This window comes from Macrobrachium nipponense, chromosome 30 (assembly GCF_015104395.2).
Source record: "Macrobrachium nipponense isolate FS-2020 chromosome 30, ASM1510439v2, whole genome shotgun sequence".
NCBI lineage: Eukaryota > Metazoa > Arthropoda > Malacostraca > Decapoda > Palaemonidae > Macrobrachium > Macrobrachium nipponense.
Genome location: NC_087218.1, coordinates 43,239,843 through 43,263,842, shown reverse-complemented (window position 1 = coordinate 43,263,842; position 24,000 = coordinate 43,239,843). Strand labels below are relative to the sequence as shown.

The window sequence follows — 24,000 nt, the reverse complement described above, 5'->3', positions numbered from 1 at the left end:
GCAACGGACGAAAGTGAGGTTCATAAATTCAACCGTTTGTTTTTATGAATTTTTTCAACGTCTTAATGAATATTCGAATTGATAATCTAACAACTAATTAATTAAATTTTATAACAACCAATTGGGTTTAACCTAAAACATTACTTTGAATACTAACTGTAGTTGGTTATATAATATCCAGTTTTATTAATGAACATCGCTGAGTAATGGTCCATATAGGGAATTTTATCACAACATATCGTATCGAATTGAAACATATACTTCAATTGATAGAATCACTTATTGCATAAACTGAAAAGAGATATAAAGTGAAAGGCAAAAAAAAGCAAAGCAAGAATTAGTCTTAAACAGTCAAACAAACGGTTCCATAGATAATGCACTATTGAACGAACGTCATACTATTTCCAATACTAAACTTTTTTTCGACTATCGTCGACGAGTTTCGACAATTGAGAAAGAGTGCCACGAGGTTCAGCACCTGATTGGGGGCTGGGGGAGGTTCGAGAAGAAAAACAGCCGAGTTAATGGGGTCTGAGACCTTAATGGCCGACTGGGTTTCTTCGCGGCCAGACTTATGGGTCAGACCTCACAGTAAATGGTCAGATTTTTTTTTTTCTGAAAATTTTTTCGTTTAAAGTGAATAGGTGTGCAGATTTTTTTTTATGTATGTTTGTGTAATTTTATTATTGAAATAGACGGGATATTTTCTGTTTACATTTTCTTGTTTTTTTGTAAAAAAAAAAAAAAAAAACAAAAAAAAAAACAAAAATATTTCTGAACATTTTTTTTTTTTTTATTGTAAGTGAATGTCGTGCAGAATTTTTTTTGATGTATGTTTGTGTAATTTTGTGATTTAAATTAGACACGATATTTTTTATTTCTTTCGGTTAAAACTTTATCCTAAGCCTATGCGTAGATTATTTTAATAAATGTCTGCGCTTAGTATGAAGCTGTCACTTTAGTTACAGAGGAAACAGAATGTTGTATGAGGGATTTTAATTATAAACGTTAGTTAATTTATAGTGGTGAATGAACTAGATACTTTCTGGTACCAGGGAAAGTAACACCTTAGGACATAACCCTTTTTAAGGACAAAATAGCGTGTTGAAAAGAAAAAAAAAGTATGTGTATATATTAGTATAATGTATATATATATATATATATAATATATATATATGTGTGTGTGTGTGTGTGTGTGTGTGATATATATATATATATATATATATATATATATATATTATATTATATATATATGTATATATGCGCCATCACACTTATATATATGTACACTGTATACGCATACACACGATTGCATTCGTACACATATAAGGGTACGGCAGAGAATAAGAGGGCCTTTGTTGGCCATCCATACGTGCAGCTTGTAATGCAGTTATAGATAACTTCCATTCCGGAGAGTAAACGCTTGATGATAATAACTGTAAGTGTTTATTTGTGTGAGCTAGCATGCAGATGAATTTGATAACCAAATTGGGAATATCTTCTCGTGAGGTTCTGTATAATCCTTGGCATAGTATATGCTTGCGTTAATGAATTTCCTGATGAATGTAATGTAGTATTTTTATTCCCTTTTTTTTTAAGGCGCTGAGTAACTCAAAGAGATCTCCATTTAAGATAATAATGACTCATTTTTTTTCTTATTCTGAAGATGCTATATAACCCAACCTTAGCATTTTTATGATCATTCTGACTACTATGGATTGTTTATTCAGTGATGCAAAACTCTTTTTCTCTGAGCAAAGTCTATGTTGCAAATATTTCATATTCATTTTTATGGCTGGGGAGAATTTTCCACCAACACCCTCATTAATGGAATTTCGTCAACGAAGTCTTGATTATCTGTTTCCAATTTTATTTCGGGAACCGGGAATTTTGTTTACTCTCCTCTCTCTTCTCTCTCCTCTCTCCTCTCGGGTCTCTCTCCCCTCTTCTCCTCTCTCTCTCTTAAGCCATGTAAAGGAAGAACCACTGGCGAATTTTTAAATTTCGTCCTCTTGGGGACCACCGGAGTCCATCACTTTACATCGTCTTTGTTAATCATTTTTAAGAAAAGATCAATTGTTAACTATTCATAAGGGTATACCTGGCATAAGTGTATAGTTCATAAAATTAAGTTATTTCAAGACCGTTTCCAAACCTGTTCAGTATTGAACATGTTCTTCGTTTCGTTATTCGCTTTAAAGCTTAGTTTTGTGCATCTAACGTCATTCATATATTCAGTTTCAAGGGATCGCTGGAGATCACCAATTTCCTTATGTTTATTGCGCAGATTCTTTTGTTCTGATAACGATACCAGTTTTTAATTTTATTTCTTTATTTATTTATTTTACTCTTTGCGTGTGTCACAGATTGACAGTGAAACGATCTTCAGTATGATGCCTCTTCATGATGGGAGTTCATGTGTCATTTTGCCATTAATATATAAATTTCTCTTCTGTATATATGTATATATATATATATGATATATATATATATATATATTATATATATATATAATATATAGTTATATTATTGATTTATTTATTTATTTATTTATTTATTTATTTATTTAGTTATCTCTCTTTTTACATTAGATCAATTCGATTCTAATGTATACTAACAGAACATGCACCGTTATGAATTCATTATGTAAATATCTGCTAATAAGCATTATTTATTAAATAAACACCATGGATTTCGAAGCCCTCCTTTACCTTCTCATTCGTTATATAGTTTAGTTCTTCTTCATCCAACTCTAGAAAAAAGAAAGAAAGAAAAAATAGATTCGTGTCACTCAGTGAGACCAGCGTCACGACATATCTTTATCCAGTTAATTAAGCTGATAAGAAGAGATACAAACAAATGAATAGAAGTTTGAACTGATACCCCTTTGTGTCCTTTTATATAACCTCAGGATGAGCAGGTCATTGACTCTCTCTCTCTCTCTCTCTCGTTGTAGAAACAAGATACATAGAAACAGTTCTGCTAGATGATTAGGAATACCTCTCTCTCTCTCTCTCTCTCTCTCTCTCTCTCTCTCTCTCTCACACACACACACACACACACACACACACACACCAAGATACATGGAAACAGATTTGCTATGTGATTAGGAATACCTCTCTCTCTCTCTCTCTCTCTCTCTCTCTCTCTCTCTCTCGTAGAAGCAAGATACGTGTAAACAATTTTGCTATGTGCTTAGGAATAACCCTCTCTCTCTCTCTCTCTCTCTCTCTCTCTCTCTCTCTCTCTCTCTCTCTCTCTCTCTCTCTCTGTAGAAACAAGATACATAGCAACAGTTTTGCTAGGTAGGCTAATTATGAATACGCCCTTCGCTATCCCTTGGAGAGAGAGACCTTACCTTACCTTACCTTACAGTTCGTTCGGGTTGCCCCAGGTCCCTCAGTGTGAGGCACCTCTAATGTCTACCAGAGAGTTGCTAGTACATCTTCCGGTATATTTTGCATCTTCCAATCTTGGATGGTCTGGGATGCAGTTTAGATATTTGTCGAGCTTATTCTTAAACACATCTACGCTCACTCCTGATATATTCCTCAGATGAGCTGGCAACGCATTGAATAGACGCTGCATTATCGATGCTGGTGTGTAGTGGTATTAATAAGTCCTGTGTGCTTTCCTTATTTTTCCTGGTATTGTTTTGGGCACTATTAATCTACCTCTGCTTGCTCTTTCTGATATTTTTAGTTCCATGATATTTTCTGTTATTCCTTCTATCTGTTTCCATGCCTGAATTATCATGTAGCGTTCTCTTCTCCTTTCTAGACTATATAATTTTAATGATTGTAGTCTTTCCCAGTAGTCAAGGTCCTTAACTTCTTTTTCTATTTAGCTGTAAAGGACCTTTGTACACTCTCTATTTGTGCAATATCCTTTTGATAGTGTGTACCATACATATTGCAATATTCAAGTGGACTACGAACATATGTTTTATAAAGCATAATCATGTGTTCAGCTTTTCTTGTTTTGAAGTGCCGTAACAACATTCCATTTTTCTTTACATTTTGCCAACAGAATTGCTATTTGATCATTGCATAACTGTTCCTATTCATCATCACACCAAGGTCTTTAACTGCTTCCTTATTTGTGATTGTCTCATTATTAGGTCCCCATATATGCATATAGCTTTCCTTCTCTGTCTCCATAATTTATTGATTCAAATTTATCAGAGTTAAATACATCCTATTTTCCTCTGCCCAATCATATACTTTGTTAAGGTCTCTTTGTAGAGCGTTTTCCTTATCTTCATCAGAATTAATTTCTCTACTTATTCTTGTGTCATCAGCGAAACTACTCACTACCGAATCCTTAACATTACTGGTCTATGTCTTCAATCATAATAACAAACAGTATTGCAGCTAAACACCGTACCTTGTGGCACACCGGATATTACCTTGGTTTCATCCGATTTCTCATCGTTTGCAATAACTATCTGTTTTCTGTGTAAAAATTAAAAATTTTTTCTTTTAACCATCTTCCTATTTTATCTACGCTATTTGTCTAATTTTATCTTGTCTTTGTTTTCCTATTTTTTTTCTTGTCATTTCATTTTTGTTTACTCTCTTCCGTTTTCCTCTTCTTCTTCTTCTTCTTCCTCTTCTCTTCTTCTTCATCCTCAACTATTTGTACATTCAATCTTGATTTAATAACATTGTCTATCCATGATAGACAGTTGAACAAAAAATTCTTGTATCTTTTCATATCTTGTATTACCTCAGCACACTGTGGATGGGTCGGAATGTTGCATGCAGCACATTTTCTGATTAGGTTTTGTGGATTGACTATGCTATACCAAACCTTACACAGTTTGCATGCTTTTGGCATTCTTTTTCCTAATGCGTCAATTAGGATATTCACAAGATTCACCTTATTCATTTTCTTTGTCGGAATATGTTGGTTTATGTATATTTTCTTTATGAGTCTCTTGACCACTTGGATTTTATTTGGAACTTCTTCAATTATTTTCAAGATGTTTTCATTAGATTTGTTCCAGTTTGAAGGATTATATCCTTCTAATATATCTATGAATGCTTTTGTATCTTTTTGGTTAGGACTGTTGCTGATTTCATAGATGAGAAATGCCAGTTCCCTTCCTGCTACCTCATCGTATTGCGAATCTGCTAAACACGCTAAATTACGCCATTTCTTCCCGCAGTTGGAACTTACTGTCATCTTGTTCTGATTTACAGTATTACACTTGATAAACTAACTTAGAAGACGCTTTATCCTACTATTTTCACACTAATCTTATCACCGATAGTTCACGAACACTTCTAGATATTTCTCAAATTCTAGTCGTATGTTAAACTTGTGATATCTGTTGATTAATCTGACTTCACGCGGGCAAACGTTCCTCCACCAAGCAAGATGGCTACTACGAGAGAGAGAGAGAGAGAGAGAGAGAGAGAGAGAGAGACTGTCTAGCGTAATAGATCGGGCATACTAATATAGGAAGGGTCGGTTGACATCCGAATGAGAGAGGTTTATGCTGGTATGAATGGCAAATTTGCTGGGGTCAATGAATGTCCTTGATGTTGTTACTGACCAAAATCAAAGACGTTCTGTGTGTTTTGTTGAGAGAGAGAGAGAGAGAGAGAGAGAGAGAAGAGGAGAGAGAGAAAAAAATCTTAATTATCGCCTCCTAAGAGGCAAGTATTCGTGCTTCTACGCAGTAACTCCATAGAGAGAGAGAGAGAGAGAGAGAGAGAGAGAGAGACAATTAACTATACATGATCATGAAATCTTTCATGCCCGAGCAGAATTATATGCTGCCTATTCTGATGTTTTTCTGTACTGAGATACACAACCTGAATTTAACAAATTTTAAGCAGACTTATAATTACCACAGCGTAGCGGCAGTGTCAATGTATTCCTGCCACATGATATATTTAAGGCTTGTTTAAATTTAGCTCCGCCTGAATCATCCGCTGGAGGCCTTATCGGTTTGTCCTTCGGAATCGTTGGACGTCTGATGGTCAAATTTCGTGTCAATTTTTTTAAGTGCAAAGGACAGTAGAATGGACACCCTAGTGGCCTTTTTCTAGTCCTTTTTTGGGGAAAGGCCTCGTTTCCTTTTTTGGGGGAATGGGGTTGCTAGAACCATGTTGTTTTTAACATTGGAGCAATCTAGAAGTGACAACAAATTGCTAGTATAATAACCCACGATTCCTTTGCCTCACAGGCTTCCGCGCCTTCGTCAGAAGTAAAGTAAGCGTGTACATTTTATACTGACGAAGGGGGGAAGAAGGCCTTAAAATATATAGAATTGTACTTTGTTTTACTGATATTCTATAAGAAAAGCTACACAAGAAGGAACATTGTGGCTCTTCAGTAATCAAATTATTGACAATATGGACATTTTCAGTCACCGTAGCCTTTCGTTAGTTATTATTATTATCATTGTTGTTGTTGGTGTTGCATCCTGCCTCCTTAGGAATCCATCACTTTCCTAACTACGAGTATGTGCTCTGTTTCCAGGAGCACAGTCTTCTACATGAGTCTTGGAGCTACTTCATCATCTAATTTTTCCAGGTTCCTTTTCATGGATCTTGGGATCGTACCATTATTATTATTATTATTATTATATTATTATTATTATTATTATTATTATTATTATTATTATTATATTATTATTATTATTTTATTATTATTATTGTTGTTGTTGTTGTTGTTGTTGTTGTTGACTCGAAATTCAAGCTTCCAAAGAATATAGTAATCATTGGAAGGAAGTTACAGAAAGTAACAGGATATATAAAAGGAAGGAGACCAGTAGTAAGAAAAGAAAAATGTAGATGAAATAAATAACTGTATGAAAATATAAATGGTTTATTAAGATACAAAGTGCATTGTTTTAGAGTAGTGACGCAGTGCATCAGCGGTATTATTAATGAGATATCAGTGACCATAGGCACTGTCTATGAAATAATATCATGATTGTAAATCAAATTCCGCCTGAATCATTTCGAGAGCAATTTTAGCAGCAGCTGTGCAAATCAAATCTGCGGAATATTTGATATGACCTTTTGTGTCATTACACAGGATTCTACGTTAATGGAGTTCCGAATCGCTGCGATAAATGCTTTTAATTGGTGCGCTAATCAAGCGGGACATTTACCTACGCTGATTCATGTGATGTGCAATTTATGCAACCTTTGCAGTTTTATAGGGTACTTGTTAAACAAATGTGAAGCTCCATCAAAATCATGTGCTGCCGTTGCAAATAGTGTCCCATGTATATATATATATATGTATATATATATATATATATATATATATTATATATAAAGACAAATTCCACGAAGAAAAGAGAAACGACGGAGTACTGCAAGGACTTTCGACCTCTCGTCCTTTGCTGACAGTACTCCGTCGTTCCTCTTCCCTTCGCAGATTTGTCGTTATGTGTATATTAATAATAATAATATTATATATTACTATAATAATTAATTCATTATACTATATATGTATATCTATATATACACACGCATACATACACCGCAGTTATAAGCTGATATGAAACTTTTTCATTGCCTTTCCTAACCAAGAGATGAATCTGTATGATCTATTGAATGTAATGTACAGGCGATTTTTGTAACGTTTATTGTTTCTTAAGTTAAGGAAGTGTCCAGGTGTGTCTTGCCGAATATTTCTATTGTTATTGTTCTCAGTTTATATACATAGTTGAGTAATGGTGCGTGTATGTTAACGTACCTTATAAATATACATATGTATAGGTGTGTTTGTGTATGCTAACGTACCCCTAGGATATTATAGTTGGTTCACTTAAGGTAGATTCTTGGAGGAGCCCTATGCTTACGAGACGTTTGTTTGGCGACAGCTGATTGGCTGGTACCGGGAGGTAGGCAGCTCCCAGCCAATCAGCGGCCACCAAACAAACGTCTCGTGGGCATAGGGCTCACTGAGAAATCTATCTCAAGTGAACCAGCTATAGTAGTCTTATGAAGTCCCCTCCAAGACGAGCACCATCTCTCAAAAAAAAAACACTTTATTCCAAATTACTTAACTTTCCTCCTCCTCCTGCAGACCCCAACGAAATCTTCGCCGGGGAGCCCGGCGGACCTCCGCTGGCGGGAGTCGTGATGCAGCAGGCGTACCCGGGGGGCCCCATGATCACCATCCCGGTGCACTGGACGCCCTTCATAGACCCCACCCTCATCCCGGGGGAGACCGCCCTCACGCCCTTAGATCCAGCCTTCACGCACGTCATCGACCCCAAGGCGCTGCCCATCGATCCCCTACACATCTTGCCCGTCCAGCACGACGCATCGGGTTGTCCCGTCCATGTCCAGGTAAGGAAGGGCCTTATCTCTCTCTCTCTCTCTCTCTCTCTCTGTGTGTAGGTCTAAGACTCTAAGTCATCAAAAATTTATTATTGACACATGAAGAATAAGAAAGTAAAATCTTATATATATATATATATATATATATATATATATATAAATATATGTATATATATATGTGTGTGTGTGTTGTGGTGCGTATATAATATATATATTATATATATATATAATATATTATATCATATATATATTCACACAATCACATAACCAACGTGATTCATATATACATACGTATAGATATATATACCTATATTGTGTGTGTATATATATATATATATATATATATATATATATATATATACATATATACATACATACATACATATCATACATACATACACACACACATATATATATATATCACACATACACGCTTTTCATGGAAGCGTGTCGTTTTAAAGGAGAAAAAGGAGAAAATGCAAGTTTTTAGAATAAAGGACGAGTAAAATAAAAATAAATGCGATGAAAAACAGAGCAAGGAAAGACGAGGGTAAGAACGGGTGAAGGACGAGGGAGCCGAAGTGACATAAGGGAAGAATTGAATGTAAGAATGAAGGGAAAACGTAAGAATAAAATAAGCAAGAAAACATCGCAGGAGGAAAAGATGGCGAGGGAAGTAAATGAATGAGTCGGAAGAATGAGAAAAATATTGAAAGATTTTAAGGAAAGTCGACTACGACAGAGTCAACAATAAAAAGCGGGAATGTAGAGGGATGCGTCATAATTGAAGATAGCCGGAGAGGAGAGAGAGAATAAAAGATATTAGAAGTTGGGGAAAGGAACAACGTGGAAAAGTCATATTTAAGATGGAAAAAGTAATAGTCAAGACGGGAGTTAACTGGAAAAAACTGAATGAAGTAAATTGGTTTAGAATAAGTCGAGAAATGAGAGAGAAGGGCCGATTAAAAAAAGTAGCGGTTATCAAAGGAAGTGGAAAATACAAACGCACGGATATGAACATCATGAAAACGAAGAATGGAAATGAAAGGTTAACAGATGAATAAGTTTCAAAAGGAAATGAAACAGCCAAAATGTGACAAATTTCATTAGTGTAATAAGATTGAAATAGAGTTTTGTATTAGGTATTTTTACAAAGGGGTCTGGATGTTTAGCCTTAATGGAAAGGCTGAGCCAGGAGGGTAGAATGAGCGCTGAGTGATAATCCATTAAAAAATGAAAATAGAAAAACGAGAAGGATTAATCAGGAGAGAGTGTAATGAGTGTGGAGTAATACTAGTAATAACTGAGAAAGACGAGAAGAAGCAGTGCATCACGAACAAAGAAATGAGAAAAAGCAAAGAATGTTGAGAATAACGAAAGTTGGACGGACGAGAATAACAAGTAAAAGGGGAGAAAGGGAACGTGCCAATAATGAGAGTAAGGTGTGTGATATGACTGGGTTTCTGGCGCTGAATGACAAGGCAGAACTGACAATGACAAATGACAATGTAGAACTGAAAGGATGGCTAATTCCAAGGAGCCTTTGAAAAGGGAGGAGAGCGCCCCATGAATTATTATACGCGAGGAAAGGCTCTTCTGTCCATATGATGGTTTTCATTAAAATATAGTGTTCGGAATTTTTTTTGGGGTATGTGTGTGTGTGTCCCGAAGAGGACACGAGAGATTAAGAGAAAAAGCTTATATCTGTTAAAAACATGTCATATATATATATATATATATATATATATTATATATATAATTATATTTATTTTATATATATATATAAATTCTTCTGTTAAAACAAGATCCGTCTAAGTATAAAGGCCCGTTAAACACTCTGGTTTTAAGCAAGGACTATATTTCGGTGGACTATCCTACCCTTATCAGGTAAGTGCCTTAGCTTTAAACCAGAATGTTTTAGTGGGCCTTTTGTACTTGAAATATATATATATATATATATTATATATATATATATATATATCTATATATATATATATATATATATATAAATGTGTGTATGTGTGGGTTTGTGATGTGTATGCATGCAAATAAAGTGTATATATGTAAATAAAATATTATTGTTCTTATATATATATATATCTATATATATTATATATATATAATTATGTATGTATGCATATAAAATGTATATATATAAAATATATGTGTGTGTGAAAGACAATATGACACGTAAGAGATGAAGAATGGAAATTATATCTTCCGGTTTTTTTTTTCAAAGGCAAGCCTCAAGACAATAATACCGGGGTAATGGTTTTGAAACTTGGCGTTTTGAGATCCAGACAACATTTTGATTGTGGGGAGTATGCAACAGGAATTCAATTTCCCCCAGTAAAGGGTTTGTAATAGAATGCCAGCCTACAGTGAGTAAGGACATTTTAAACGAACTAGAAACGGAGGGAAAAAGGTGTTCCCTCACGGAGCAGAAGTCGATAATAAATGGAATATTATTTTATTATCCAACAGGAAATAGAATTGGGCTTCGTCATTTTTTTCATGAATAAATGCCGATTGCGCTCAGGCTTCAAAATATTGTATTTGTAATTGTAAAATACTTTTGTTTACGTATTGCCATGAGAGAAACGTAATTTGCGTTGTTGTAATGTATATATATATATATATATATATATATCTAGATAATGGATATATATATATATATATATATATATATATATATATATATATATATATATATATATTATACATACATACATACATACATACATATACATACATACATACATACTACGTACAGTTTAATTACTGAAATATAAACGCATGGGGTTCGTAACTTACTTTTGGAAACACGTACGTTTAATAGTAAAATACGCTTTAAGTTTTTTTATGATTCTAGCTTAATATGATTGTTGAAGTACTGTAATAAATTTTCTAGGTAAATGTGCATAACTTATGATCCTTTGCCATTACTCTCAGTATAAATACGTTATGCTTATGCTATTAAATTACTGTAATAAAATATACTTCTGGCTAAAAGAGAGAGAAAGAGAGAAGAAAAAAGGAGCGAGCGTTAATGCAATTATACTTTGGCCTTATGCTTTGTAATTCTGTTATGCTTTGATGCTGCGTTGGTTTAATTTTCATGTGGTTTTGATAGCTAGTATATTGTTATCAAATTCAAGCTTCCAAAGAATATAGCGTTCATTAGAAGATAGTATCAGAATGTAATGGGAAACAGGAAGAGGTCACTTATTTAAAACCCAAAAACAAATAAACAGGTTAATAAGTAAGTAGACAAAAATGGAAATAAATGATTAAAGTATAGTAGAATTGTTTGAGATTAGTAATGCATTGCTTCTTCGTTTCAACTTGTAAAGTTCTAAATTTGATACACTTCAGTATTTGAATTGCAGAATTGTATTTCCGGTAAAACACCGTTTGCTTTTTCAATACGGCTTGCCGAAGCTAACTGCAGGCATCCGTATAGAAAACGGTAACGGCACAACTATATAGAAAACGGTAAAGAGCGAGGCCACTCACGTCACTGGTTAACTCGAGAGAATCGTCCATCAACAAAAACTCCAAGTGGGTTCGGGAAGGGGAAATGCTGCTAGATGTTCCCGAGAGGATTTCAGACGAGCGTAGGGGGGCGATTTTAGAGGGATAGAGGAAAGACAAGATTGAGGAGGGTGGAAATTTTGTCTTGTCATCTTTTTTTTTTTTTTTTTTCCGCGGAATGGGAATTTAGAATAGGACTTAGGGTTATATTTTTAAGCTACTTAATACTGTACGTTATTGTTTCCTAGCTATTTCTTTTATTCTTTGCTGTATATTGTTCCGTTTAAAATAGTATAATGTAGATTTATAGTAAATATATATATATATATATATATATATATATATATATATATATATATATATTATATATATATAGCTTGCGTATCATTATACTTTGTTTAGCTTAAGCAATAAATGAGACACTTAGGAAATAACGCACGCTTGGATTGCCGAGAGAGAGAGAGAGAGAGAGAGAGAGAGAGAGAGAGAGAGAGAGAGGAGAGAGAGAAGAGAGAGAGAGAGAGAAAGCTTTTTGCTCTTATTGAATTACTACCGTACACGTTCTTTAAAGATCTCTGAACGTATCTATTAGAGTTTATGGAGACAACCCGTGACAAAAATAAATAAATAAATGATAATGTGCCTGATGAAAGTATCGACCCTAATAAGGATGTAAAACTAATAAAAAAAAAACAGTGCATTGCTGAATATTTTAGAAACAGCAATAATGAATAGAAATATAGACAAAGAAATGAGAAAGCGAATGATGGTATGACTGAGCATCTTCTCCTAGCTGTCTCTGCGTGAGACGAAGTCGGTGGACTTTTCTTCCTAAATCTGTTGTCAGTTTCAATTGGAGTCAGTGGACTTCAATTTTTCGTCGAACGATGAAGCTTTTAACTTCTCTTCGCACGTATCCGTTTTCCAAACGATATTTTATAGAATTTTCCTTCTTCGCTTTTACATTTCTCAAACTTTATATCGAAGCATCTTCATTGACTTCGGTCATGACCAAATAAATAACTTTCATGGTCTGGCCAACCGTCTCTCGTCGGATTCCCAATAAGAGAGTTGCTTGGCTTCCTGTTCCGTGGGTTGGGGCGGGGATGGGGGGCGGGGGGTGCCTGTTGGGTGGGGGGGGAGGCGAGGCTGGCTCGTGGGAGACTAGACAACTCTGTTGAAAATGAGGGGGGTGGAACCTCGGGTTTCCAGTCTTTATTAACAGAGAAGGAGGAGGATTTTCGGTCGTTATGAACAACGGAGGGCGGTTTTTCCATCTTCTATGGCTAATGATGGAAGTGGTGAGGGAGGGTTGGTTTGATGGATGGGAGGCCCATATTCATTATTAATGACAGGAGACCGAAAAGCTTTACCAACAAAATCTCTGGTAAATCAGCCTTTTTCCGGACGAAAATCAGGCGTAAATCGTAAGAGCCTGACTTTTGATTACTAGTTTAGTTGTCTGTGTATCGAGTGTTATATATTATCTATATTATATATATATATATATATATATATATATATATATATATATATATATCAAGTGTGTATAGTGAATGTATATATATATATATATATATATATATATTATATATATATATATACCCCAATTTTTTTTTTTCATTAAATAATCGATATATATATATTATATATATATAATAATATATATATTTATAATATATTATAATATTAATAAATCGTCTGTGAAGAGGGAAAGAGACTAATGATTAACATGGAGTTGGAGTTGTTTGTGTGGTTGGGAGGTGGAGCTGGAGAGAAGGAGGAAGACAATACATAGTTATTCAATGCAAGGTAAGGAGAGGAGAGAGAGAGAAGTGAGAGAGAGGAGAGATGAGAGCGAGAGGAGAGAGAGAGAGAGAGATTCATTCAACCATACTAATTTTGTGCCATATTGGAGGAAGGTGATACCTTCCGGTTTCTCATCAAGTCTATAGGGATGAGACTGCCACCCCCACATAATTTTCAGTGACTCCAGCAGAAAACGGTACCCATTTACGCATAAATGCCCATTTCTACGTCCGGTGTGAACGGAAATTGCTTATTGTAAAAGACAGAGTTTATGTGCAAGGATTTAACGACGAAAATAACATAGACTCTAAAGAAACAAGTATATCACAAGGTTCCATCTACGCAGGGGTAAACTGGTAATCGACTTTTTCTTTTAAAGCTGAAACCCTTATGGACAGTTAAAAGACTATAAACCCAAGAGGTTCCAAAGGAAAATCAGCCTGCAGAAGGAGAGAACTTACAAGAAAAGGTGATAAACTAATGATTAGGAAGGAAGAACCAGCCCTACAGATATTTCAGTCCAATGCTAATGGTATGAGTTGGGAATAAATTTAACGTCGAGACAGATAGAACTGATTAGAAGAAATGAACTCAGATATAGCTAGAGAACTAGCAATAACGGCTGTTCATTATAGTAGGTAGCCAAAGCGTTGTCAGATTTGATGGGAGATTGGGTGGGGGGGAGGAGTTGTAATTAGAGAAGTTTCAAAGAATATTTTTAATCAGAAACCGGAAAGCGTTGTTGGAGGAAGGGGATGTCACTCTACAACGTTTTTTTTTTTATGTCTGTATTCTAATCCAGGTAACAAAAAGTTGCATAAATTTTTCCTAGATAGTGACCCCCCAAAGGTTTTTAACCCGTTATGTAACCATATTTGCGGCATGTTTAGTAAAAAAAATCCCATTGGGGATTACGTAAAAACAAACAAAACACTGTAACTATCATAAAGATAATGACCGCCAAGAAATATTGTACATTTTTCCCGTTGACTTTATTACCGGCCACCTTAAATTAATGTGACTTTTTTCCCCTGTGACTCAGTTTTCCTAGACAAAATTGTGACTTTTTTTCCTGTTGCCTTTTTTCCTGTGACTTTATTATCGGCCACCTTATTTCCTACACTAGTCCATTCTCTTTAAAATGAATCTATATTCATTATTCATTGCAGGTGAAGGTGGACTCGAATGGCGTGCCTATTCAGATTCATCCGACAGCCTTTACAGTATCGTTGAGTTCATTACACCAACACCAAGAGCACCAACAACAGCCGGACATCATAACCCAACAACACCAACAACCACAACAACAGCAGCAGGAGGTTCAAGAGGCCGATGTTGCTGAAGGGCTATGCCAGGGGCACAAGCCTGCCGAGGGAGAACAGCAGATCCTCGAAGGACACAGCCAGGCCGAACACCACGTCCTCGACGAGCAGGTCGGGGCAGAGCAACAAGGTCACCCTCAAGGAGAGGAGGCTGGAGGAGGAGGAGGAATGATGGAGGTTGAGGGGGAGGAGGCGGAGGAGCAGACAGAGACGTCGGAGGTAGACAGACGGGAGACAGAGGAGGAGGCGAATGATACAGTTAAATGCAGTGAGGAAAGAGAGACAGACGTAGATGTAAGTGAGGAAAATGATAACTCGGAGGAGGAGGGAACCAAGGGAACAATGGAAATAGAGGAGGAGGAGGAGGAGGAGGAAGAAGAAGAGGATGATGAAGACGAGGAGCAGGAGGAGGAGGAGGAGGAGATGGAAGTAGAAGTAGTACAAGTTACAGAACCAGTCGAAGAGGAGAAACGAGTGGAACCAAGAACGGAACCGGCGAAGGGAGAGGAGAAAACAGAAGAGGGAGTTGAGGAGAAGGAGGAGGAGGAGGAGGAGGGGGGAGAGGATGAGAGGAGGAGGAGGAGGACACAACAGTGGCAGCGATAGCAGCCGAAAAAGACACCGTTAGCAGTAAGAAGAATAAAAGCAGAGCATCAAAAGACACTTCGACAGCAGCATCAACAACGCCGTCAGGAATCCCGGCAGTGCCTTCTACGAATCCCCAAGAGGTGACGACGGCAGGAGAGGCGAAGAGGAGAGGAGGAAGCGAAGAGGACGAGGAGGAGGAGGAGGAGGACGAGGAGGCAGAAGAGGAGGAGGATATGCTCACCAAGGAGGCTGAAGAGTCCTCCGACTCGAGTGATTCGCAGGTACGTATTTTTAGCGAATGCTCTCTCCTTTTTTTTCACGGCGTGAAATTTTAGCGATTCAACATTTTACACACGTTCATCATTTATATATAATATATATATATATATATATATATATATATATATATATATATATTATATATATATATATATATATATACACACGGTAAAATAAGATTCAGTTATGCATATATATTCCCTATGATTGAATTTTCCCTAAATAATTCCTCAAGATGCAGCTACTCTTTAAAGGATTTGATGGCCCGTCATGTGTTAATTGAATTGGAGAGTGACATTTTGGAAGGACCAAAGCCTTCGGTATTGGAGCAAAATTTTTGAAAGTCTACGGCCACCCTTACGAGTATTTCACTTTCAATAGACAACATTCATCGTATCTAAGAACTATTTGTTTGAGTTTTAGTTTGATCATTAACTGAGAGTGACCCGCCATATTGTTATGATACCAAGGTAGAATATCCAGTAAGATAAGAAGTGTAAGCTGTCATTAATACATAACATAATGTCTGATAGCCAAATCAATAAGTTTTCATATTGAACAAAACTTTCACGGGTGATATGTCTCGAAACTGATAAATAAATGTTCTCGCTTTATTCAAGCTGTAGGTGAGGCAAGGCTCGAGCACCCTACAGTAATTAATCATTACTGCCTAATTCTCTCCACTGCATCGATAATCCTTTACATTAACTTCTTCCCTCTTCCTTTGCCTACTCATTCCCCCCCTGGAATGACCTGACAACCGTTCATGTTCTTTAATAATAGTACTATATTCGGAGAAGGGCTGGAAGTATGCGAGGCCAGTGTTTAAAGTCCAGTTGTTTTTCTCAGAGGTGATGCAAGGCAGCTTGTGTTGCCTCGATTTTATCCTTGTGTTTGAGTTCTTCTTCCTCTTCTTCTTCTTCTTCTATTTTGGATATTTATTCTTTTGTCGTCCATCCTCCTCCTCTTATTTTTCTGCAAACTGTTTCTGTCTCCTCTTTCTAAGCCCTTTTCATTTGCAGTTCTGTTTTTATTTCTGTATGCTTCTCTCTTTTGGGGAACCATTCCTTCTTTTTTCTTACTCCTTGGTTTGTTTTCTCTCCTGGTGTTAGAAAGAAAGAGAGAGAAAAATTTTGTAATAATATGATTTTTACATCCCAATAACAAAGTTAAAAGTTAAGTCATGGGTCGCATCTTCTCAAGTAAACGGAACTTTCAAAACACGGTCGATTTTTTTTCCTCAAGTATTTTTATAAAGAATTCTTTTAAAAACAAGTTGCTCTCTCTCTCTCTCTCTCTCTCTCCTCCTCCTCTTCTCTCTCTCTCTCTCTCTCCTCCTCTCTTCTCTCTCTCTCTTACTTGAAAAAGTTGCTCTCTCTCTCTCTTCTCTCTCTCTCTCTCTCTCCCCTCTCCTCCTCCCTCTCTTCTCTCCTCATCCTTCTCTCTCTTAGAGGTAAGATGCTATAAATTAGATGGAATGTGAACTCTGTTTTCAGCTGTTCTTCCAAGTCTGGTACTTTATTCTTATTTTAATATGGCATGAGGGTACGGTTTATTCATAAGGAGATTACTTAGAATAAAGGCGTTTTAATTCGTTAGTTAGTTGGCAAAAATGAATGCCTGTGAAGCTCAGAATTTTGGACGGTACAATAATTTATAGTTGTCAAAATATTGAAATTTATAGACTACGTAAATATCTTTGTGCTACTAAGCTAAAGCGTAAATTACAGCAAACACTACCTTCCTGCAACCTGTCTGTAAGGTATAGGGTATCTCTTAATTCCGTGGTTGCTTGTTTAGCAAGCATGTTATGCCCTATGTATACGTCAACGTGTAGTCGGGGTTGTTGTGTTAGGGTTGTTGTGTTAGGTATGGGCAAAATAACACATTTTTCTTTAAATCTTATGAAGGAATTGCATTCCTCTCCCTCAGAGTTTGCTGCTTGCCAAAAATACCCATTTTTATATATATAAAAAAAGACAAACGCAGTACCCATTAATGTATATATAAAAAAGAACCGCAAAATTTCGTCAAATGGGTCTTTATTTTAATAAAATTTGGACCGCGAATGTAAGTCTACTTTGTGGGAAGCATTACTATTCTCATGTGGAGTTTCAACAATGTTTGTTATAATTGTACCTTGAATTTATTTTTGTTATTTGTTGAAGTTTTCATTAGTAGAGAGTACTGGATTAAAATTAATAGTTGGCTTTTGACTACGTCACTTCTAACCTTTGCAATTAACGTTCGCCTCTATTATTAAGCCATTCAACCTGTTACGCGGACATTGCCGCCTGGTCTAGCGAACATCTTCGAATACAGTCCGCCGCGCCTACGGAAGCTTTGTCTCCATTATCCGTCGTGCATGAGTGCTCTCTGCGCGGTTAATGGGCCATTTCGAGAGTGACCTCTTTTAGGAAATGGGAATTTTAATTTTAATTTGACAGACTTGATGTACTATACTAAGTTTTGCGTTCAGAATAGTTTGGAGCCAAGGGCTGAGGTATTGAAGAATGTTATACGCGCTCGCTGCGTATTATTTGTAGAATTTTTTTATCTACGCATTGTTAATTTGCCTCTTAAACTAATTTTAAAAAATAGGATTAACGGAAATAATACTGATTTTGCTCATTGTTTTACCTGGATCTTTGTGGGTATATTTTTTATCGTAATAACTGTGGGTATTTCTGTTTATCTTAATAATTCTGGGTATTTCTGTTTATCTTGATAATTGTGGGTATTTCTGTTTACCGTAATAATTGTGGGTATTTCTGTTTATCGTAATAACTGTGGGTATTTCTGTCTGTCTTTCTTGATAATGTGGTTATTTATGTTTATCTTGATAATTGTGGGTATTTCTGTTTACCGTAATAATTGTGGGTATTTCTGTATCATCGCTATAATTGTGGGTATTTCTGTTCATCTTAATAATTGTGGTCATTTCTGTTTATCTTCATAAGGAAATAAATCACTAGTTGTTAGTTGAGGAAGTGAGTGGCTTATGCCGTCGAATTCTTGCCGAGCCAAGACTCGTATTGATCTGCCGATCTCGTACCGTGCTCGCATTCCTTGCATCAGTGTGCATCGGTAAAAGTGCGCTTAATGAGACGTGAAAGTGGGTAGATGGCGGTATGAACGATAGCCTCTCTCTCTCTCTCTCTCTCTCTCTCTCTCTCTCTCTCTCATCTCATCATCTCATCTCTCTCTCACACAAGTCTTTTTTTCCAGCTCACGAGCAACGCACATACCATCCTGAGCAAATTATTTTTCATTAATCATTTCATTGCCTCACTTTATGAATTTAATTCGACTTACCCCGTGTGATTCTATCCCCTTTTTTTAACGTTCCCTTTTCCCGTTTTCTTTCTCTCTTTTGTTTCGTACCTTTTCCCCTCTCCTTTACGCCCCATCTCAACAAAATCCTCCGCTAATCCTTGCGGACAAACGCCTTGTCTTCAAGAACCTTATCTCAGTTAATCGCCTCGTTTATAAATCTCTCTCTCTCTCTCTCTCTCTCTCTCTCTCTCTCTCTCTCTCTCTCTCTCTCTCTCTCAGTTATTCCATCCGGTTGAGTAACCTCCATTTTTATTTTTTCCTCCTTGTCTTTTTTTTTCTTTTCAGCGTTCCACATCCAAATCTTTACGAATTATGTCATGTCAGCCTGCCAAAATCTCTCTCTCTCTCTCTCTCTCTCTCTCTCTCTCTCTCTCTCTCTCAGCTAGAGCAGCACATGTTAAAACTTAAATTAATTAATCGCTAAACGGTTTCTGTTTTAGATGTGGCGTCTAGTTACTCCCTCAGATAAAACCGAATGACATTTTGCTTCTGCGAATTAGAAGCGAAAACTCCGTCTCTAGATGGGGGAGAACATTCCTCTACAGGTTAATAAACCTCTCTCTCTCTCTCTCTCTCTCTCTCTCTCTCTCTCTCTCTCTCTCTCTCGTGTATTATCGACAGTCCCCTTTTCAGCTACGCATTTCCTTCTGCGCTAACTTTCAAGTGGAAATGCTCTCTCTCTCTCTCTCTCTCTCTCTCTCTCTCTCTCTCTCTCTCTCTCTCTCTCTCTCTCCTCCAACTTTGGTTTTTCCCTTCATTCATGAGGTGGAACGTCTCTCTCTCTCTCTCCTTTCTCTCCATTTTTTGGGTCATCCTCTGGCAGGGTCCTTTCATATACTTCCCGCGTTCTTGATTACTTCCTCCCAATTCTGAAAGATATATTTCTTTTTCCCCCGCCTGCCTTCTCTCTCTCTCTCTCTCTCTCTCTCTCTCTCTCTCTCTCTCTCTCTCTCTCTCAAATCTCGCTTCGGGAAGAAAGAAGTCCTTTCCCTCAGAACTTTTTGTCCTCACCTTCGCGGACGAGAGAGGAATGTAATTGATTTATTTCATTTTTTAAAATTTTTTATATTTTATTTTTGCACCTCCGAGATTAACTTTCGTGTTTCTGTGAATGCGGGCTTAGATTTATGCACAACCTTCTTCCATATCCGGACTTTTTTTTCGTTGTTTTGATTACCCGAAGACTGAATTAATTAGTAGTCCTCGTTTTTATTCTGTTTCACTGATAAGATGGATTTTCTGTCTTTATTTTTCTCTACGCCAGTCGTAAGGATTATTAGCTCTTTATTTCTTTTTGGGTGTCTCACGTTTATGCACCTGGATGTATACATAAACTTAATATATATATATATATAATATATAGATATATATATATATATATATATATCTATTATATATACTGCATATATAGCGTGCATGTGTGTGGTTGTATCTGTTGCACACATAATTCCTGCAAACCACATAATTATTTTAGAAACTCTCTCTCTCTCTCTACATTTTTACAGCGCGAGGTCATCTGGTCCAACCTGTGTAATATTGCACTTGTACCAGAGAGTTGAATTTACGATTAGCAGGAGGATTATTGTTGAGTGGGAGCGTTGCCACCCCCCTCCCCTCCCTCTCGTCACTTCTCCTCCCATACCCCGTCTTACCTTCCTGTTCCCCCTTCCCTCCCCCTCCCCTTCTCTTCACTGGAATAACAGAGCTTATCTCACTTCAGTGATACTCAAGTGGAGTGCCTAGCGCTTGTCTTTTTTTTTTTTCTCCAAATCGACGCAACTGGAAGTTCCAAACCCCGCCCCCTTTTTTTTTTCCTCTCATCCCACGCCTTAACTAAAATTGCACACATGAAAGGAAAGGCGGTCCCTGAATTGGTTGGCACGATAGAGTATCTTTTTATACTTTTCATCTTTTTCATGTTTACATTCGTTGGTTACTTTGTGTTTACAACAGTTCATTCCCTTGGAGAGAGAGAGAGAGAGATAGAGAGTGTTACAAGGAGTTACAGGGATTAGAATGTCTCAAAGACTTGTTAGTCCATCCAATTAAGCATCGTGAGCTCACTTATCTGTAGGAGAGAGAGAAAGATGTATATATAAGTATAAATATATATATATATATATTATATATAATATAGAAAGATATATATATATATATACTATATATATATATATATATATATATATATATATATATATATATGTATTAGTCTCCCTAGTGATTTGAGGACATTACTTGAAAATAAAGCACCTCGTACAAGGTAGGGCCGTCAGTGCACTTCACGTGATGCACTGTAGGCACTGCTAAAAGTTCTTTGCAGCGTCCCTTCGGCCCCTAGCTGCATCCCCATTCAATCCTTTTACTGTACCTCCATTCATATTATATTTCTTCCATCTTGTTAGCCACCCTCTCCTAACGATTACTTCATTGTGCAACTGCTTTGAGGTTTGCGTCCAGTTACACTTTTCAAACCTACCTACTCTCAATTTCCTTTTCAGCGCTGAATGACCTCAAAGCTCCCAGTAGGTCCAGTGGTCGGTATGGTGTTGGCCTGCCACCTCTGTGGCCGCGAGTTCGATTCTCGAGTATTCCATTGAGGGGTCAGAGATGTGTATTTCTGGTAACAGAAGTTCACTCTCAACGTGGTTCGGAAGCCACGTAGAGCCGTTGCTGAATAACCACTGCTTCCATGCAACGTAAAAACACCTTACAAACAAACAAAGGTCCCAGTGCTTTTTCTTTGGCCTAAACTCTACAGTATTCCATTCCATTCCAAAATAAAGAACGTATAAGTACTATAACGGAAATGTTACTTGACAATGAGCAAAAGATAGTATAGTCAGATACGTTGAGAATGGTTGGCAAGTTAAACTGTAGAAAAATGAAATGAGAAATTGACGACGTTCGAAAAAGAGTAGACTACGTTAAGCAAGAGCATCTTAATTAACTATAGTTTTCTGTTTTGTTAACTGATGAGAGTTTTTTCTCCGCTTGAGAGAGTCAAGATCTTCCCACATTTTAATTATTCTAATCCTTGATAATTGTCGTAAACTGTACTTCAGTTTTATGGGGATATTTACCAGCCCCAGGACCCCAGGCTTTGATCCACTGCACATCCCCGTTATATTTGTGTTGACAACTTTGGACCTAGTAGGTGTCATTTATCTCAGCTGTAATGTCTTTAGACGATGAAAGTGTCGTTTTATTTTGTAAAGAGATCTGACCGTGCACCTTCAGTGTCGAAGACCTGGCGATTTTAGTTTTTATTTGTTTATTTATTTTCTTTCATTTTTCTTTTTTCTTTTATTTTTAATTTTTTACAATATTTATTTATTTATTCATTTATGCATATGTATGTATGTATGTATGTATGTATGTATATGTATGTTATATATATATATATATATATATATATATTATATATATATATATATATATATTACAAAATTTGTTTGCTGGGAATTGTTCAGGGTTGCGGCTTTGGTTACATAAACAGGATACACTGGAACTTTGACTATACCATGGGAGAATAAGAGGCTTGATGCTTATTCATTTTGAGAAATAAGGACGCTACTCGTCCACTACACCACATGAAGAGATTTCACACAGGCAGAGCCTTTATCTACATTTTGAAATCGAGATCCCAAATACTTTCTTCATTTAAATTTTGTGGAAGATTCCTTCCCAGAGGGCCGATACATGACCTGCATTTAAGTTATTTTTTCTCTTTCTTGATTTGCAACTTCTTATAACTTTGCCTTGAAGTCGGTTAGTGGATCAAACTAAAACTTATGTATTTATTTCTTAGCTTTCTCCGTCCGCTGGAAACGCTATAGGTATCCCCAAAGTGTTCGACTCTCTTCGTCCATTTCGAATACTTATTTCGTTTGCATTCTCATTAAAAAAAAAAAAAAAAAAAAGAAAAGGAAATTCCGTGCGTTATGGATTGAACGTGGCAAAATACCGTTCATATAGAACTTACCTACATTTGATGTCTAGGCCAGTCCCTTACGACGCTCCTGATTGGCTGTTGATAAGCCAGTCACAGGGCTAGAGGCTCTCGTCTCTCTCGAGAGTTAACATAAGTAGGATCTATGTTCCACCTCTCATGATGGATAAATCTTTAAAAAGTATCCCTAAGGAGAGGTGGAACATACATCCTGCCTTTATGAACTCTCTCGAGAGACTGAGAGTTTCCAGCCCTGTAATTGGCTTAGCAACAACACAGCCAATCAGGAGCGTCGTAAGGGACTGGCCTAGACATCAAATGTAGGTTGATGTGAATCTGCTATAGTTTGTCCGCGAAAATAACAATGATTTGGAGGACGTTCTTGATAAGGACGCCAGTGCAAAAGGATAAACCCGTTTACAACAACCATAGATTTGTTCCCCGTGAATTCGGCGACACGCCCCTACACTCCCATTAATATCAAGGATAGGTTAAAAGGGAGAGCGCCTCAGTGGCGTGGTTGGTATAGTGTTTGCGTTCCACCTCGGTGGTCGCAGGTTCGGTTCTCGGCCATTCCAATGAGGAGTGAGAGATGTGTATTTCTGGTGATAGAAGTTCACTCTCGACGTGGTTCGGAAGTCACGTAAAGCCGTTGGTCCTGTTGCTGAATAACCACTGGTTCCATGCAACGTAAAAACACCATACAAACAAACAAACAATAGGGAAGTAAAGACCTTGCCATTAGACAGTATTAGTTGCACGAACCGAATATGAATATGAAGTGTTCTTGCGTTTATGCGTAATCTCAAAGGTATCGGATCGTTTAGTTTATTTTATTATTATTTTATTTATTTATTTATTTATTTATTTA

General features: G+C 36.7%; 1 protein-coding gene across 1 annotated transcript in view; it reads left to right on the top strand.

The window, feature by feature from the left end:
- The window catches only part of LOC135202127 (uncharacterized), a gene marked incomplete at its 5' end in the record, with an annotated part of 63,919 nt that overhangs the window by 12,705 nt on the left and 27,214 nt on the right, over positions 1-24,000 (top strand). The window contains 3 exon segments of the mRNA XM_064231377.1: positions 8,056-8,321; positions 14,825-15,580; positions 15,583-15,846. Of these exon segments, the coding sequence (XP_064087447.1) occupies positions 8,056-8,321; positions 14,825-15,580; positions 15,583-15,846 (1,286 nt within the window).